The sequence below is a fragment of the Schistocerca serialis genome, chromosome 1 (assembly GCF_023864345.2).
Source record: "Schistocerca serialis cubense isolate TAMUIC-IGC-003099 chromosome 1, iqSchSeri2.2, whole genome shotgun sequence".
Lineage (NCBI taxonomy): Eukaryota > Metazoa > Arthropoda > Insecta > Orthoptera > Acrididae > Schistocerca > Schistocerca serialis.
Window position 1 is genome coordinate 630,069,510 of NC_064638.1, and position 17,668 is coordinate 630,087,177.

The 17,668-nt window shown below is 38.0% G+C and overlaps 1 protein-coding gene across 10 annotated transcripts in view; it reads left to right on the forward strand.

The window, feature by feature from the left end:
* LOC126478532 (broad-complex core protein isoforms 1/2/3/4/5-like) overlaps positions 1–17,668 on the forward strand; it is a 352,226-nt gene that overhangs the window by 67,215 nt on the left and 267,343 nt on the right. For all 10 annotated transcript variants that reach the window (XR_007587442.1, XM_050103717.1, XM_050103708.1 and 7 more), the window contains exon 4: positions 16,427–16,913. Coding sequence is in view for 9 of the 10 variants with exons in the window: in XM_050103717.1 (XP_049959674.1) it covers positions 16,427–16,913 (487 nt within the window). In the remaining variant the exon portion in view is untranslated. The remainder of the gene's footprint in view (positions 1–16,426; positions 16,914–17,668) is intronic.

Here is a 17,668-nt window from a genome sequence, read left to right on the forward strand (position 1 = left end):
AGAACCTTTGGTGGCTCCTGTATCATGGTTAATAACTTGTTAGAATATAAAGAAAGGCACTATTTTAATTTACTTAACGAAGAACTTATATTTGTAAGTTGCTGTGTAGAGCTATAACAACATAATATTATTATTATCACCTCATTATACAGGATTCTGGGTAGTGATGCGACTAAATTATTTCCAGTGTCTCCTACATAAACCCACAAAAGAAAAGAGGAAAAAAATTGTAATTGTTACTGATTTTAACATAGATACAGCTAGTGAAACAAGCTTGTCAACCAAGTTTGTTGACTGAATTGAAGAATATGGCTTTAGACTAAATTTAACTGATGTCACCAAAGTAAGTGAGCAAACTGCAGCGTGTACAAACAATTTTGTAACAAACAATACATTTAATGACATTACCAAATTCTCATTAGATCTACGTATCTCAGATCACTCGGCTTTGCTTATTGAATTACTAAAAATAAATAAAGAAAGTGGAAGGAGGTGTTTGATGAAAAGACAGTTCAGTGAAGAAAACTGACACATGTTCTGTTGTAGACTGTGCATGGTAAATTGGTCATTGCAACATGAAAGCTCATGTCCAAAAAGATTTTGACAAGTTTTTAAACAGCTTTTTACATGTTTTCAATTAAACTTTTCCACCTTTAGTCTGTCACAGAAAGGCAAGTAGTAAACTAAAGTGGTTTACTACTGGCATTTTAATATCTAGTAATAGAAAGAAGCAGCTGCATGCTGAGCTGAAATCCAGTAACAGTACTGAGTTCATTAACTATGTTAAATCATATTAAAAAATACTGTATTTAAGAAGGTAGTCAAAGTGGCAAAGGAAATGGCAAATACTAAATTTATCTAAAAGCACAGTTCTCAGATCTGAACTTGGAATCAATCCTAGCCACCAAGAAATTTCTAAAAGACAGAATAATTATAAATCCTGCTCAAATATCAGACAATTTTAACAAATTTTTTGTAACAGTAACAAAATCTGATGTTGATGCAGATGCAGACTCCTATCAAGATATGTACATTTATTTGGATCAAGTCAAAATTTCACAAAGCAACAGTAAAAGATGTAGAAAAATCTATATTAAAGCTAAAACATAAAAATTTTACGGGAGTGGATGAAATACCTGCCAAAGTAATCAAAGCAGGTTCAGTTACAATAGCACACCCACTGTCCGGAATAATTGATCAATCACTTGAAGAAGGCTACTTTCCAGACATTCTAAAATATGCAGAAATGAAACCATTATTTAAAAAAGGCTCCAAAGAAGATATGAGAAATTACCACCAATTTCCCTTCTTCCTGTGTTTTTTAAATATTTGAAATGATTGTTGCCATCCAAATTCAAAATTTCTGTCACAAATTTAATGTAACATCAGAAAATCAATTTGGTTTCCAAAAGGCAAAAGTATAATCTGCGCAGTTAATGAGTTCATAAATAAACTTAGGTCCACTTTAGATAAATCACAAAAAGCTATGGGTATCTTCTTGTGACTTATCCAAAGCAAGTTATATAAAATGCAAAAATACGTAATTATGGGCAGTGCCTTATACTAGTTTAAGTCATATTTGCAAAGAGACAGCAAAGGGTAGTCATGAAATGAGACAAAGGAAAGTACTCCTCAAAATGGGGAACTATCTGACAGAGATTACCTCAAGGATCAATTCTAGACCCAACAATTCTTCTTTTACACATAAATGACTTACCCATAAATATAAATCATCATTCAGTTTCATTCGTTGATGAAACATCAGAACTGATAGAAAATAAAAGTGCAGAAGAAATCCATGAAAATATCATTAAAACTCTAGAAAATCTAGGTGTATGGTTCCATCTATATGGCCTAAAACTAAATATTTCAAAAACATAGCTTATGTAGTTTAAAACAAAACAAAAAATATTCAAATTATTTGAATAAATGATATTCAAATTATGCACAGAAGCTGGAACTAAACAAAGTAGAATGTGTTAAATTTTTAGGAATGCAGTTGGACAGAAATCTGTTACAGTCCTCATATATAGACTATTTAAAAAGCAATCTGAACAGCCTGGCATTTGAAGAAGGTAGCATACCATAGCTACTTTGAGGCAATAGTGAGACACGGAATTGTCTTTTTGGCAAATGCTAGCAATTTGACAAGAATATTAAATTTACAGAAAGAAATCATAAGGAACATGTGTAGTGCAAAGTCAAGTGAATATTGTCGGCCACTATTAAGAGACCTAAATATATTAAGGGGACCACACCCTGCCTATCAAGCCCATGTTAATTTAGGCAAGTATTTGACCCATTTGTGAAAAAACTATTTGATGCAGGACCTTAATACTTTTACTGTATGTTACATGATGCTGATAGAGTCAATTGTACTAAAATCTACTTTATCCATATTATAGTTTTTAAGAAATACTTTTGTAAATTTGTTGTTGTTGTTGTGGTCTTCAGTCCTGAGAATGGTTTTATGCAGCTCTCCATGCTACTCTATCCTGTGCAAGCTTCTTCATCTCCCAGTACCTACTGCAACCTACATCATTTTGAATCTGCTTAGTGTATGCATCTCCTGGTCTCCCTCTACGATTTTTACCTTCCACCCTGCCCTCCAATACTAAATTGGTGATCCCTTGATGCCTCAGAACATGTCCTACCAACCGATCCCTTCTTCTAGTCAAGTTGTGCCACAAACTTCTCTTCTCCCCAGTCCTATTCAATACCTCACCATTAGTTATGTGAGCTACCCATCTAATCTTCATCATTCTTCTGTAGCACCACATTTCGAAAGCTTCTATTCTCTTCTTGTCCAAACTATTTGTCGTCCATGTTTCACTTCCATACATGGCCACACTCCATACAAATACTTTCAGAAATGACTTCCTGACACTTAAATCTATATTTGATGTTAACAAATTTCTCTTCTTCAGAAATGCTTTCCTTGCCATTGCCAGTCTACATTTTATATCCTCTCTACTTCTACCATCATCAGTTATTTTGCTCCCCAAATAGCAAAACTCCTTTACTACTTTAAGTGTCTCATTTCCTAATCTAATTCCCTCAGCATCAACCGACTTAATTTGACTACATTCCATTATCCTCGTTTTGCTTCTGTTGATGTTCATCTTATATCCTCCTTTCAAAACACTGTCCGTTCCGTTCAACAACTCTTCCAAGTCCTTTGCTGTCTCTGACAGAATTACAATGTCATCGGCGAACCTCAAAGTTTTTATTACTTCTCCATGGCTTTTAATACCTACTCCAAATTTTTGTTTTGTTTCCTTCACTGCTTGCTCAATATAAAGATTGAATAACATCGGGGAGAGGCTACAACCCTGTCTCACTCTCTTCCCAACCACTGCTTCCCTTTCGTGTCCGTCGACTCTTATAACTGTCATCTGGTTTCTGCACAAATTGTAAATAGCCTGTCGCTCCCTGTATTTTACCCCTGCCACCTTCAGAATTTGAAAGAGCGTATTCCAGTCAATATTGTCAAACGCTTTCTCTAAGTCTACAAATGCTAGAAACGTAGGTTTGCCTTTCCTTAATCTAGCTTCTAAGATAAGTCGTAGGGTCAGTATTGCCTCACGTGTTCCAATATTTCTACGGAATCCAAACTGGTCTTCCCCGAGGTCGGCTCTTTGTAAATTTATCAACAAAAAATATTTAAGTTTCTTCTGCAGAAAATATTTTTTGTGAGCTTCCTAATGGGGGAATATTAATAAATGTAGTACCAGAGGTGGCTTTTTATGTTGTGCAGAGTCTCTGAAAATTTCATTCATTTATCTATGATAGTTTCTGATATAATGGGGCATATGTACTGAAAATTTTAGTTTGTGGGAAATTGACTTTAAAGAAAAAACTTTTCAAATTTGTTACTTACAGTTAATTAGAACTGTCCTGCTGCATATGATGGCTCTTCTTTGGCCTATAGGAGGCCTTCCAGCTTCTTTTTCACCTTCCTGGATGTTTATCTTGCTTTCTTGGCCTTATTAAATGAAGACCTGTCTGCATCGGCTATCCTCATTTTATCACAATGTTGGAGCCCAATGATCGTATTTTCACCAGGATTAATTCCCAGCTTTTTCAGTACCCAACACTTTCCAATATTACCACAATTGATTATAATAACAGCATCATGAACTCCTAGTTTCTTTGTATGCATGCCTACAAATACAGTTTTAGGAAGGTGGTTCCAAATTATGCTGTTGAAACATTCATTTGGGATCTGTGTCTGCCCATGCAGACATTTCCTTGGAAGGTCAGGACGAGCCAAGTCTGTGAAAGTAGGTTTAATTGCTGTAATGACAGCAGCAGGAAGAGAATGCTGGTGAGAATAAGATTCTCCAGTTACCTGAGCCCTATTGTATTTGCACCACGAATTTTCTCCTCATGGACACAATCCAAGACATGGCTTATCATCAGTACAGGACTTATGGAAGAATATGGCCCAAACATCTCTCTTGATTCCCTCCAGATTTTCTTTATTTCTCCTAATTGCCTGCCCATAGTATACCTGCAAGTTTTCTATTTCAGTTTTAGTTAACCGACTGTGTCCGGTCAACAGTTTTCCATCTTCTAATTTTTTTTTCCTTTCATATCAACAGTTAGTTTTCTTAGCCTTGTTCCCAAACGTTTTTGAACATGGCCTACACATTATATTTTGCTAATAATGTCATCTCCATATGGCTTAGAGTTCACCACATTGTTGTATGCCTTACTGTCACCATCACCCAAATATTTGGTGTACCTTACGCCTCTTGTTCCTACAGATTGATGAAGTATTTGTTGTAATCCATGAACTTCCATACCACCACTTGTTCCTTCACAATTAGCCACACAATTGTGTTCTTTATGGTCATTGACTTTACAACATTTGCAATATTTAGACATTATATCCACATATAACACTTTACCGCTGTCTACATTCATGGCAGTCACTACTCCATTCAGAGAAGTATGTCCTCTTTTTCTGCCAACTTCCATCTAGTGCAAGTGCAATATCCGAACATCCATCATTTTCTTCCACTGCTTCCCTAGCAGCCAGTTTCATGCTTTCCTCACTGACCTCACATACAGCTTTCTCTAATATTGCAGTCAGTTTTTCAAATTTATTTGGTAGTTATTCATCACTGAACAAAATGTTCTCACTGTAGCCATGCCTTTGCCAATGGATCGTAAGGCATAAGTTAATCTAGTATTGACTTCATGAGGGCGACTTGCATCTGCTTTTGAAGAACTCATAAATGAAATAACAGCTGAGCATTTAGTGTAAATTAAATCCAAAGCAATTGCTAGGCCTTTTCTCCCACTGGCACTCTCACAAATTTTCACACTCTGTGACTCACCACACTGTCTACATTGTACAAATTTAGAAATTACATCTGATAATATTCTCAAATTTGTAATAATGTTACTGCACCCCTTGTCACTTACAGTAAATTCGTTGTAACTCTCTTGAAATGGTGAGAGCTTCTTTGATGCTGCACTTGTTGAAGAATTACAATTAGGAACATCGTTGCAAGGTGACATAACCTCTTGTACAGAAAGCTTTCTAAACATGTCTCCTCTAAATTGTCATTTCTTGAAAATGCCTTTATGTTTCGTCATCTTCAATAAACACAACAAAAAACATGTAAACAAGCACTGCAAATGTAAGTATGGTAACTACTCGCAACCACACTTGAACAAAACCAACTGTGTGTATGAAAGCGTGTTGTTTACAAACAGCAGAAACAAAAGAATACCGACCGTTGCATTCCAAGGATAGCCAACACACTCGGGAGTAAAAAAAAAAAAATCCCTAACGTTCAATGTAGGGGATATAAAGATCTAAAATATATACAGAAAAGTGGGTGACAGAAAAGTGGGCATGGCACATAAACACACGTAGGAAAATGCAAAATCTTTTTCGGAGTACTTAAATAAAACCTTAATGTATCGAAATATGATGAAAACCAAAAATCGATTTTTTTCAATGTGAACCACGGTGTGGTCCCCTCACTGTATTTGTATGGAATAATTCTTTTCACAAATAATAATCCAGAGTTGTTTGATCCAGATGACTACCGGCATGGATATGAAACTAGAAACAAAGAAAGCTTCATGTTTCCTACACATAGACTCAAGTTTTTTGGGCAGACCCCATAATATGTCGTCATTTATTGCATTTATGGGCCTTTATGCCTACAGCAAAATAAAAAGGATACAGAACATAATATAAAAAGAAGACAAACAAACTGCACATTATAAAAATTTGCAAAGTTACACATTACAAAAAGAAAAAAGCACCAGTTAGTCACAGTCTCAGTATAAGAAACATTTATTGCAGGTGGTGGTACATTGCTGTCGGTGTTGGTCTCCAGCCTCATCTTGTACCGCTGTTGGCTCCATTTGTTTGACTATTGCCAGTACCTGAGCCTTCCATTGTGTCCTTGGTCGTCCCTGTGGGCGTCTCCCAGCAGATTGGGAAAGAAGAACACAGTTAGGGAGGGATCCACCAGCTCGGAAGATGTGGCCAAACCACTGTATCCTCTTCTGCACCAATATACGTCCGATGTTTGGTAAAGGTCTTCTTTTGTTCTTTGTTCCCATTTATCATCAATGGTATTGTAGATGGGTCCATATATCTTTCGAAATACCTTCCTCTCGAATGCACAAATTGCTTCTTCAGTTGTTGAAGTTTCCCAGGTTTCACAACCATATTAAAATACAACCATACTAATGTCATCTACAGCCGAATCTTGGGTTTTAGCAAAATCAGCTGAGATTGAAATAAATTGTTTAGGCTGAAGAAAATGTGATTAGTGTTTGTTATTCGCTGCTGCACCTCTTTCGTCTTTTCTCTTTTATTAATCAGTATGTATCCCAGGTATTTGAATTCTCTTAGTTGTTCGAAGGCATGCCCATCAACAATAATGGAGGGCAGAGGAGCTTGATGTTGCGAGACGACGAGATATTTTGTTTTACTCTCATTCACTACCAGCCCTATTTGTTTCGTGCTACACAGGAATCTTAAAGTGTCAGCACTCACTTTCTCCTGGGTGTTGCCAAGGATTACAACATCTTCAGCAAATGCCAGGATTGTGTCTGTTCTCGCCATCTCCATATCTCTGTTTCGACCAGCCTTGCGGCTTACTTTTTCCAAGGCCAAGTTGAATAGTATTGACATCAGTGGATCTCCTTGTCACAATCTATTTTGAATACCAGGTGGTCATGATAGTTGGCTGCTGAACGTTACTTGGCAGTTTCATTGGGAGTATCAAGCTGCTATCAGTCGATGTATTTAGGTGAAATGTCGAGTTCTTCAATGTTTTCCTTAGCATAGAGCAGTCAGTGCTGTCATATGCTTGTTTAAAATCAATGAAATGTTGTGTGGCTAGGGCCTCCCGTCGGGTAGACTGTTCGCCTGGTGCAGGTCTTTTGAGTTGACGCCACTTCAGCGACCTGCGCGTCGATGGGGATGAAATGATGATGATGATTAGGACAACACAACACCCAGCCCCTGAGTGGAGAAAATCTCCGACCCAGCCGGGAATCGAACCCGGAAGCTTAGGATTGACATTCCGTCACGCTGACCACTCAGCTACCGGGGCCGGACTTATGAAGATAAAGTGTAGTTCCCAATGAAAGTCGAAAAAATTTTCTGTTAGCTACCTCAAGGTAAATATGTGATCAAGAGTTGACATCCAGAGATGAAGCCACATTGATAAGGGCCTATAATTTCTTCAGCCAATGGTTTCAAGCAGTTTAGGGGCAGCATTGTAAATACTTTGTACCCGATCCCAAATAGTGAAATCCCGCGGTAGTTGGATGCTTGTGTGGCATCTACCTTCTTGAAGATAGGACATACAGCTACACCCTTCCATTCTTCAGGAATTTTTTCCACTGTCCAGATGGTAGATATTAATCGTTTCAGTGCCTCCGTCAGTGCTTCACTCCCTAGGCGTAGCATCTCAGCTGTGATACCACTACCATCTGGAGCCTTGTTGTTCTTGAGGGCCTTTAGTACAACACTGATTTCTTCCTCTGATGGTTTAGGGATTTCCTCTCTACCAAATTGGACCCATATCTGAGTTATCAACACTGTTGGGCTGCCATAGTCCAATAAACACTCAAAACATTTTTTTAATTTTTTTTTTATTTTTTTATTTTTATTTTTTTTTTTATGTTTGTCTGCTCTAATGGTGATACCACTTCACCAGTCTCACTCGTTAAAACCAATGTATGTTGCTGGTACTCACCTCTGGCAAATCCTGAGGCCCAGAAGAAAGACCATGATGACAATATATGGAGACGAAAATATGCACCAAGTTAAAAAAGACGAATTTTCAAAAGATTGAAACTGATTCAATAAAAAGAAAATTATATAGCACTTGGTGCCAAAATGCTATTACTCTATTGATGAATTTTTTTAATGATGATCTGACCACTGGAGCAGGATAAAAATTAATAGTATACATATTCAGATATTTTATAGTTCTAGTAAATGTTGTATTCCAAGGACAATCTATTATAGTTACAAGCTTGACAAGCCTCCTGTGCACTAAATCAATGATGTAACATGTATGTTATGAGACAGTCAAATTCTGATCCTTATCCTGAGATCAGTGAGAAACTTACCATCAGGATGGATGGTCACAAAGTAGATGAAGTTAGGAATTCTGCTACCTAGGCAGCAAAATAACCGTTGACAGATGGAGCAAGGAGGATGTCAAAAGCAGACTAGCACTAGCAAAAAGGGCCTTACTGGCTAAGAGAAATCTACTACTATCAAACATAGGCCTTAATTTGAGGAAGAAATTTCTAAGAATATACATTTGCAGCACAGCATTGTATAGTAGTGAAACATGGATTGTGGGAAAACTGGAACAGAAGAGAACAGAAGCATTTGAGATGTGGTGCTACAGATGAATGTTGAAAATTAGGTGGGCTGGTAAGGTAAGGAATGAGGAGGTTCTGCACAGAATGGGAGAGGAAAGGAAAGGAATATGTGGAAAACACTGACTAGGGGAAGGGACATGATGATGATCAGACATCTGTTAAAACATCTGGGAATGACTTCCATGGGACTAGAGGGAGCTGTAGAGGGCAAAAATGCCAGAGGATTACAGAGATTCGAATGCATCGAGCAAATAATTGAGAACCCAGGTTGCAAATGCTACTCTGAGATGAAGAGGCTGGCACAGAAGAGGAATTCGTGGTGAGCTGCATCAAACCATTCAGAATACAGAATTTCTAAATTCAGTTGTAAAAGCACAAAATATTGAAAATAAATTTTTGTTGCGCTCTGGAAGCCATTAGAAAGACAGCTTGCAACTGGGACCATGACCATGAACCAGGATAACCATCTAGTAGATACATGACTCAATTTCAGTGAATTATGATCAGGATTCAATTTCAATGAGTTATGAACAGAGATTTAATTAAAGATTATACAGTAGTTAGAAATAGGTGTATGGGTTGCAAGCTATAAAAGTAATGAGACTGACTTACTTGGAACTATGAATTTTGTAGTTTTTACATGTCATAGTTTTAAAGTTGTCATGAAGATGTTTATATTTAATTTTTTCCCCCCATTCTTCATAGTAGTTGTGGGAGGCCTATACTTGAATACCTCTCAGCTCATCACTTTTGAATTGAAACTACCAAAATGACCCCTTTTGAAATAATTCTTAAGCACTAGGGAAAAAAGTAGTCACAGATACTACTTGTGAACAGGGATACTGAGAAATCGCAGGAATGCTATTTAGTACCAAAAATTCATTGATGTAAATTACTGTGTGACAGGGGAATTCTCATAGTGCAGCATCCAAGATTATGCAGTGTCTTTTTGCACATGTATTTTTTCCCCTCAACATTAAAAATAAATAAATAAATAAAAAAGGACCAGTCATTTGAATTTGGTTTTGAACAGTCTCCCTTTCCTAAGATGGGGAGAGTTTGCAATATACTGCTCCCAGCTGTGCATTACATGATATTTGGGTGTAAATGATTTCTTGTGTCACTCAAAATTTCTGAGTCTCTCTGGAGGTGGTCCTGAAGAGCAAGAGACACATTCTCATGATTTTCCTTCTGTCCAATTCTGAAGTTCCCTGGAACACTCATTGCTTACACTTTCCCATGTTCACACCGTGTGTTAAAATTCAGTGGCTACCAAACACGTTTAAACTTTGATCATTCATACCATCTGGTTACTATCAAACCTCATAAGACACTTTACTCTTTCCACATTGTCATCCATTCTTGAGGTTAAAAGTCATCCCACACGAGCTTCATTTTCCACCTCTTCTCAGCCTACCAGAAAGAACTTGTACCCTCTGAACACTTGGACCCTGGACAAGGAATGTTCTCCACAAAATATCTGTAAATCTCAGTAGCGGTTTCACCAAACTTAACCAAAATTTGATAGCAGAGTGTGTTGCTTGTACCTCTCATGTTCCATATTGATAATACACTTAACAAGCACAATTATGCTTCAGATGCTCTCAGAACTCTTCCAGCAACTGTAGCAAATTCAAACTAATATTGAGTAAGGGCGCATTTTAGCCTAACTGCTGGTTGGAAGAGGAGGAGGTGGAGGTGGCAACAGCATCATTGGTTCGTGCACATTGTTGCCAGTCTCATTGCTTTTCTAACACACTTTCTAAGTGAGAAAAATCATAGAGAAGAAGGAAGAAAGGCAGAAGGTTTCCATAAAGAAGAATACAAAAATGCATGTTAATACTAAAATTAATTAATTGATGTGTCAGCATGCTAAAGAGGCTGTGAAAGTACTGTCAGTGTTAGGTGATCGCTAAGACATCTATTTGAAAATGGGAGAAAATAATATAGTTTGCATATAGAAATAAACAAAGTTTTGGAAAAAGCTAAATATTGAAGGAAAGATGGATTTTAGTAAAGGAGGAATTAACAGAAGATTAGGATATTAGTGTTCACATGCCATTGGCAGTGATGTTGGTAGTGATGGGAGACATCCCAGTATTGTCTTAAGTTGACCAGGAGAAAATCAAGAAAAGGAAGAACAATAAACTGAACATCGATTCTTCGATTTTGGAAAAGCAGTCACTCCAGTTCAGTGTTGACAATAATTTTTTTACTTTAGATATTAAATATATGTCAACTATAACATGAATGTTCATTGCTGTTCTAAGAACTCCACACAAACATCAGAAATACATTACAACAGAAATGTCATACTCTGGCATACGTGAAACTTGTTGGTAATTCCTTGTTGTACTGGTAATTCCTTGTTGTACTAGTTGTTTAGTTGCTTTTAAAGTTAGTTTTAATGTAAACAAGTTGGATTAAATGTGGCAGAATTGTGGGTCACTTTTTGATGATGTGATGTAATTGAACAGATAAAAAATCCGCTCACTAAGTGGCAGGAGGAGAAAAAACACGAAAAAAAGGTTTTACTTATATAAGCTTTCGAAGCTAGTGGCACCTTCTTCTGGCAGAAGGGTTAAAGGTAAAGGACTGGAGAGCTTTAGGAAAAGGGGCAGAGTTTGGAAAAGTTGCCCAGAACCTCGGGTCAGGGTAGACTTACTGAACGGGATGAGAAGCAGTCACCCAGAACCGTGGGTTAGGGTAGACCTACTGGTCAGGATGCAAAGGAAAGTCTTTCCTTCTCATCCCATCCAGTAAGTCTCCCTTGATCCGGGGTACTGGGTGACTTTCCCGAACTCTGCCCTTTTCCTAAATATCTCCAGTCCTTTTCCTTCACCCCTCTTTCCTTCTCCTTCAATCCTTCTGCCGGAAGAAGGAGCCACTTGCTCCGAACGCTTGCATAAGTAAAAGCTTTTTTTTTTCTGTGTGTATCTTCCTAGTGCCACTTGGTGATTAGATTTTTTATTTATCCAGTTACATAATACTGTGTATCAGTTTGAATATGAAAACAGAAATAAAGTATCTTTTAGTGAAATACTCAGAAATGCAGTTGTGTTGACTACCAAAATTTGAGAATGTCATGGATACTTGTTTGATGGACGCTTTGAGTAGGAAGTACCGTTCAAAGAAATTAATTGATTTCCCTAACTGACCCAAGTAACAGTGGACTACATACAGTGGTAATAATGAAAATAAAGACTATTCCAATCTAAACTGGATTTGTTGATTTCCTGTGGCGAGTGATACGTTCAAGTACTGAATAGTGAGAATCTGGAGGTGGAGTTTGCCATTATACATTTTTTGCCATAATATCTGGCACTGTTACGGCATGTGAGCAGGATTTATTGTTATGAAGTCCAGTACCAATATGACCCTGTATCTGGCACCAAGTGCAAATAGCCTGCAGTTGGGGAGAATCATTTCCCTGATTGATGGATGAGTGAAGGATTGGGTTTTGGCATTTCAAATGTAGTAATACTGAGATCACAGAGTGACTTAAGCAAGCTACCAGGTAGCTTTTGTTGCTGTTGGAGCTATATATGGGCTGCAAGGATGCAACTTTTCTGGTAATAGTGATAAATGAGTGGATCAGACACCACTGAATTGCAAGGTTATTGGATCAGCAGTTGGAGCCAGTTTTCCAAGAAACTGAAAAATCATGACATCAAACAAAGATTAGCAAAATGCTCTCTTCAATACGGAATTTGTTACTTTGCATGTGCTGTAAATTAAAGGCATAATGAACTCGAGAAGTTAGTTTGAGCAGTACAATACTTTAGTAGGCATGGTCCTATTGGAAGTGGTATGTGCTTGTCTTCATATAATATTTGAACTGTCTTACTCAACCACTTGTAGGTGGACTTAAAGCTCAATGGTGGACTCCAAGCCACAGTGCAACTTGTCATTTTTCATAATAACAGACATTGCCAAAAATAAAAAGAAGTGATAAGTGACAATACCAGAGAAGTAAAGTTGCTATTCACGATGTAGTGGAGATGCTGAGTCACGATAAGCACAACAAAAAGATTCACACAATTATAGCTTTCGGCCATTAAGGCCTTTGTCAGCAGTAGACATACATACATTACAATGTAGTTTCAGCTCTCTGAGACTGCAGACGTGTGTGCAAGTTGTGTTTGCATGAGTGTGTGTATGCGTGTCTACTGCTGACAAAGACCTTAATGGCTGAAAGCTATAATTGTGTGAATCTTTTTGTTGTGCCTATCACAACTCAGCATCTCTGCTATATGGTGAGTAGCAACTTTCCTTCTCTGGTATTGTTAATTCCAGCCTGGATTTTCCACTGTTTGAAGTGATAAGTGACTTATAGAAATCCCGACACCATCTGTGGATGGAACCCCAGACGTTTGGATCCACATAGTCTGGTGCTCAACCAGTCAACGATGAAGAATTGCCGTAGTTGGTGAATGTGTGATTCCCATTCCACCGCTGTTTTGCTAAACATACTGAATGATGTAATAGAGTTACGGAGCAGCCACAGTTCTGGCTGTCGTGAAGTTGGGTTGACAGTGTTTGTCCATGTACTCCTTTAGCAGTTGGGACTGCTGTTTATGCAGTTGTTGCTAAATTACATCTGCTGTTGATGTCTTTTCTCTTGCTGCCTGATGAACTGAAGGCTAGCAGGATACATGATTTTGTTACACATGGAGAAGTTTCTTAATTGTCCTCACCACTTCTACGTCTTTTCAGCATGTTATTGCTTCAGCCCCTCATAATACGAGGCCTGTTCAGAAAGTAAGCTCCGATTGATTGCCAAATTGAAACCACAGTGAACATCAGAAATGTTTTACTTGTAACAATTAGCTACACCTTTCAGCTACTTCTCTACGTAGTCGCCGTTCTGACTTAGACTTTTGTCATAGCGTTGTACCAACTTTTCAATAGCCTCATCATAGAAGGCAGCCGCCAGTGCTTTCCGCCAATTCTCCACGCTGGCCTACACCTCTTTGTCTGTGTCAAAATGTTGTCTTCAAAGACAGCGGTTCATGTGACCAGAGATGAAACTCAGGAGGAGACAATTGCGGACTGTATTGTGGGTAATCTCACATTTCCATTTGAAAACGATGCAGGAGCATCTTCATTGCCCCTGCAGAATGCGGCCGAGAATTGTCTTGAAGAAGAAACAGCACGACAGTTATGTAATGTTAGCTGCATAGCTTCAGGCGAAATTTCTCACCAGGCCCTCGTACTTGGCGGCAGACACTATTTTCTAGACATCTTTACGCACTCACTGCGAGCTCAGAAATGAGAAGAGCGATGTGATGCTAACTGGGGTTATACTAGAGACACTACCCAACACATCTGTGCAAAGCTTTATCGGATTTTCATAGTCGTTTCCATTTCGCGACCGATCGGAGCTTACTTTCTGAACGCCCCTCGTAAATTACACTCGACATATACAGAGCCTAAAGATGCATAATGACAACTAGACTGATTACAGTCAAGTCATCTCCAGTAAGGTACAGGCATGATGGACAATCAAATTCAGAATATTTCTATTCTAATCTTATCTTAAAAATTTATATACTTTTTCATAACAAATACAAATTCAGGGAATACTTTAGTGTGGATAATGTGAACTTATAAGGTGTAGTATATCTTTTAAGATACAAATTTTAGGAAAACTATTTATGTGAAATTAGAATTGCCTACATTTATGCATTTCTGTAAGCTGTGAACTTGTTGAAACAACAACAACAGGTTACAGCTGAACAATCAGTGTATATATAAAAGCAATTATAGTGGAACTTCAATTTTACGTTCACTGATTTTAAGTTTTTTTCTATTCCACACCATAAATTTGTAGCCCCTGTGAAAAACCACGTAAGATCAATGCTGAACATTCCCCAATTTTACATTTCTTCCTAGTAAGGTTTACCTCAATTCTAAGTACTTATTCCAAGTCTAGCTTGATTTCGTCCTGTTTCCTTCTTATTGAAATTGGATAACGTGACTGAAGAAGTTATTAGTGGCACAAAATACAGATGGTTCATACCATGCGTGGTGGGGGATTTAAGGGAGTATTTTAGATCGTTATGGATAGGGGAGACGAGAGAGGAAATGCTGACGTAATCCAGTCAGTGTTGCCAGCACAACTTATTATATTTAGCTTCACCACACAGTTATGATACAACTACCATTAGGTTGCAGTGGTAACTGAAAAACAAGACAGTTGAAGCAAAGTGTTCTGGACCGAGCCAATATGTGATGAAGGGGTCCAGCCACCGCCTTTTATTGTGCCACTTATAACTCAAGTGTCACATTTTCCCACGTATTTCACATGTATTGTATTCAGCAACAGTATCAATCATCAACCTTTTAAATTCAAACACTTAGGCTCGAAGAATATGCTTGGTCATAATTAAGGGAATGTCGCCATTTCTGGCTAATGAACTATTATTGGCTGGTGACACCCAATAGGCAATGTAACTGCCACACCACACTAAAACACGTAAAATGAGATCACCTACTGGATATGTGGATAGGGGGTTGCCCTTCGATGATGGGAGTGCAGGTAGCTGTGAAAGCATTTTGTGAAGTGTTGAAAAAAATATACTTTTCATGCAGATGATGTGGAATGACAGACACGGAAATTGAAAAAGGATTTTGCAACAGCACATTTTAAAGACTTTCACATTCAAATTTGACACTATATAGTTGCAACAACTACATACACTACTCATGTATATACTTTGCATCACATGCACCCCACACTGTAGATCGTAAAGATTGGCAGCAGTGATAGAGGGCGTGAAGCAAAACTGTAGCACCTGAGCTTTCTTTCAAATTTACATTTTACGCAGTTTACAGCAATTCACTGAGCCAACTTCTAAGAAGTTTGTAACATCAGTTGGGGAAGTAAACTCATTTTTTCATATCTCTGTTTCTCCAATCAAGCCTAAAGTAACACAGTAATGGTGATGAGCAGATGAAGTACAGCTCATAAAAAATGCATTAAACAACAGCAATGGTGCCAAAGTTTGTCATTAAGCAGATGTTCGCATTTATGCTTATGGTTTAACCACGTAACTGCTATGATGTTTTTGGTTTAATTCAACATGTTCATCAGTTTTTGCTTTTTTCTGGGTGAGCACAAAGGATGATCTCTCAAAAATGTGCGTTTTGGACATGTAATTTGTGGTCATAGCATGTCCAAAAACAGCTCCATTACCTTGTACGCAGATACCAGTTTCAATTTTTTGATAAGTTTTTACTTGCTGTTATGAATCTTTGATTTTCTTAAGATCAGATGAAATTCATTACCACAGATTTTATACAAAGTATTGGAGAGGACTGCGATTTTTTAATCATGTATGCCAATTACATGTATTTTTGCTTATATTTTGTGGGGCTTTAACATTTTTCTCGATTCTGGATTTTTCTCAATTTTGTGTTTTTTAACTCTGGACCACACGAAAACGTAAAATAGGGGTTTCGTTGTGTTGTGTTGTGTGTGTGTGATTGTCTGTATCTATATACTTTTGTTCTGTACAGTTTTTTGTAAGGACTTAATTTTTAGGAAGATGTACCACCAACGCCCAGGATGCGCATGAAACCTGATCCTCCCATCAGCTCAGAAGAAAATGCACCTCGTGCCTACAAACGTCAGCGTACTGAAATGCCTGTGCAGAGTGCTATGAGGACACCACCGAACACATCATCTCGTGTCATGTCACCAGCACCACATCCGGCTCCGCCTCCAGTGACAACTCAGCCTCCAACACCAGCCCAGCCACCGGCGCCAGTACAAGCTCCAGTACCGCCTCCAGCTTCAGCCGCAGCTCCCAATCCAGTTAGTGTTCCAAAAGTAGCACCACCGAGTCCCGAAACCATTGCAGAAGAGTCACTTCCATTTGATATGCGCGATGAACACAGACCGAAGGAAGAACCGGCTGATTATGAATCAGACATTGAAGAAATTGAGTGCAAAGTGGTACAGAGTAGCAGCTCTCTGAACCAATTACTGCATGGAGAGAGCAGTATGCTGAGTCAGGGTTCTCCACAGAGTAAGTATTATCACTGACATGTCATTTCATATAAGAATTAAATAATGTTTGTTACTTGTTTCAAGCTTTTTTTTTTTTTTAACACAAATTTTAAAATTATGCATACTTCTTGACTTTTATAATCAGATAGTGTTGCTCTATCTCATAACTGACTGTTATTTTACTTTCTGCTTCCTTTTTTTGCCTGACAGGCAAACGCATAATGTAGTCCATTTCCCTGTTCCTCTGGAAGATGTAATACTGTCATAGATGGATTGGTGATGTGTGGCCTTACATTGTCCTTCATTAAGTAACCCTAGGTATTTTTGTTAGTTGTTAGTCTCCTGGAAAAGCTTATGGTATATTGTTGACATAATCGTTAGAAATTAAGATTTGGTGGAGGTATATTGATCCAATAATTTACATTGCACTGATTGCACACTGCACTCCTGTTAACATGTTGTGTTGGGCCTTTCGATATAACTGATGATGATTTTCAGAAGCCCAATGTCATTGTTATGAGGATTCATGTTCTTCAGTAAGTGCAGCCATTCTTCTTCTGAAGAAAAGAGCATTTCAGGTTCAGCCTCTCCATCATGCACATACCGCAATATCCATTTACAGTACTGACATCAAACATTACTTTATAGGGTTTCAGTTTTAATTTGTACACAGCCCTGTCAGCAGATGCTACTGACATACAACTCTGAAGTGCTAAACTATTGAAATGTTTCCTTGGACTTGTTTTTAAGGCCACTGCTAGCTTAGATACTCCA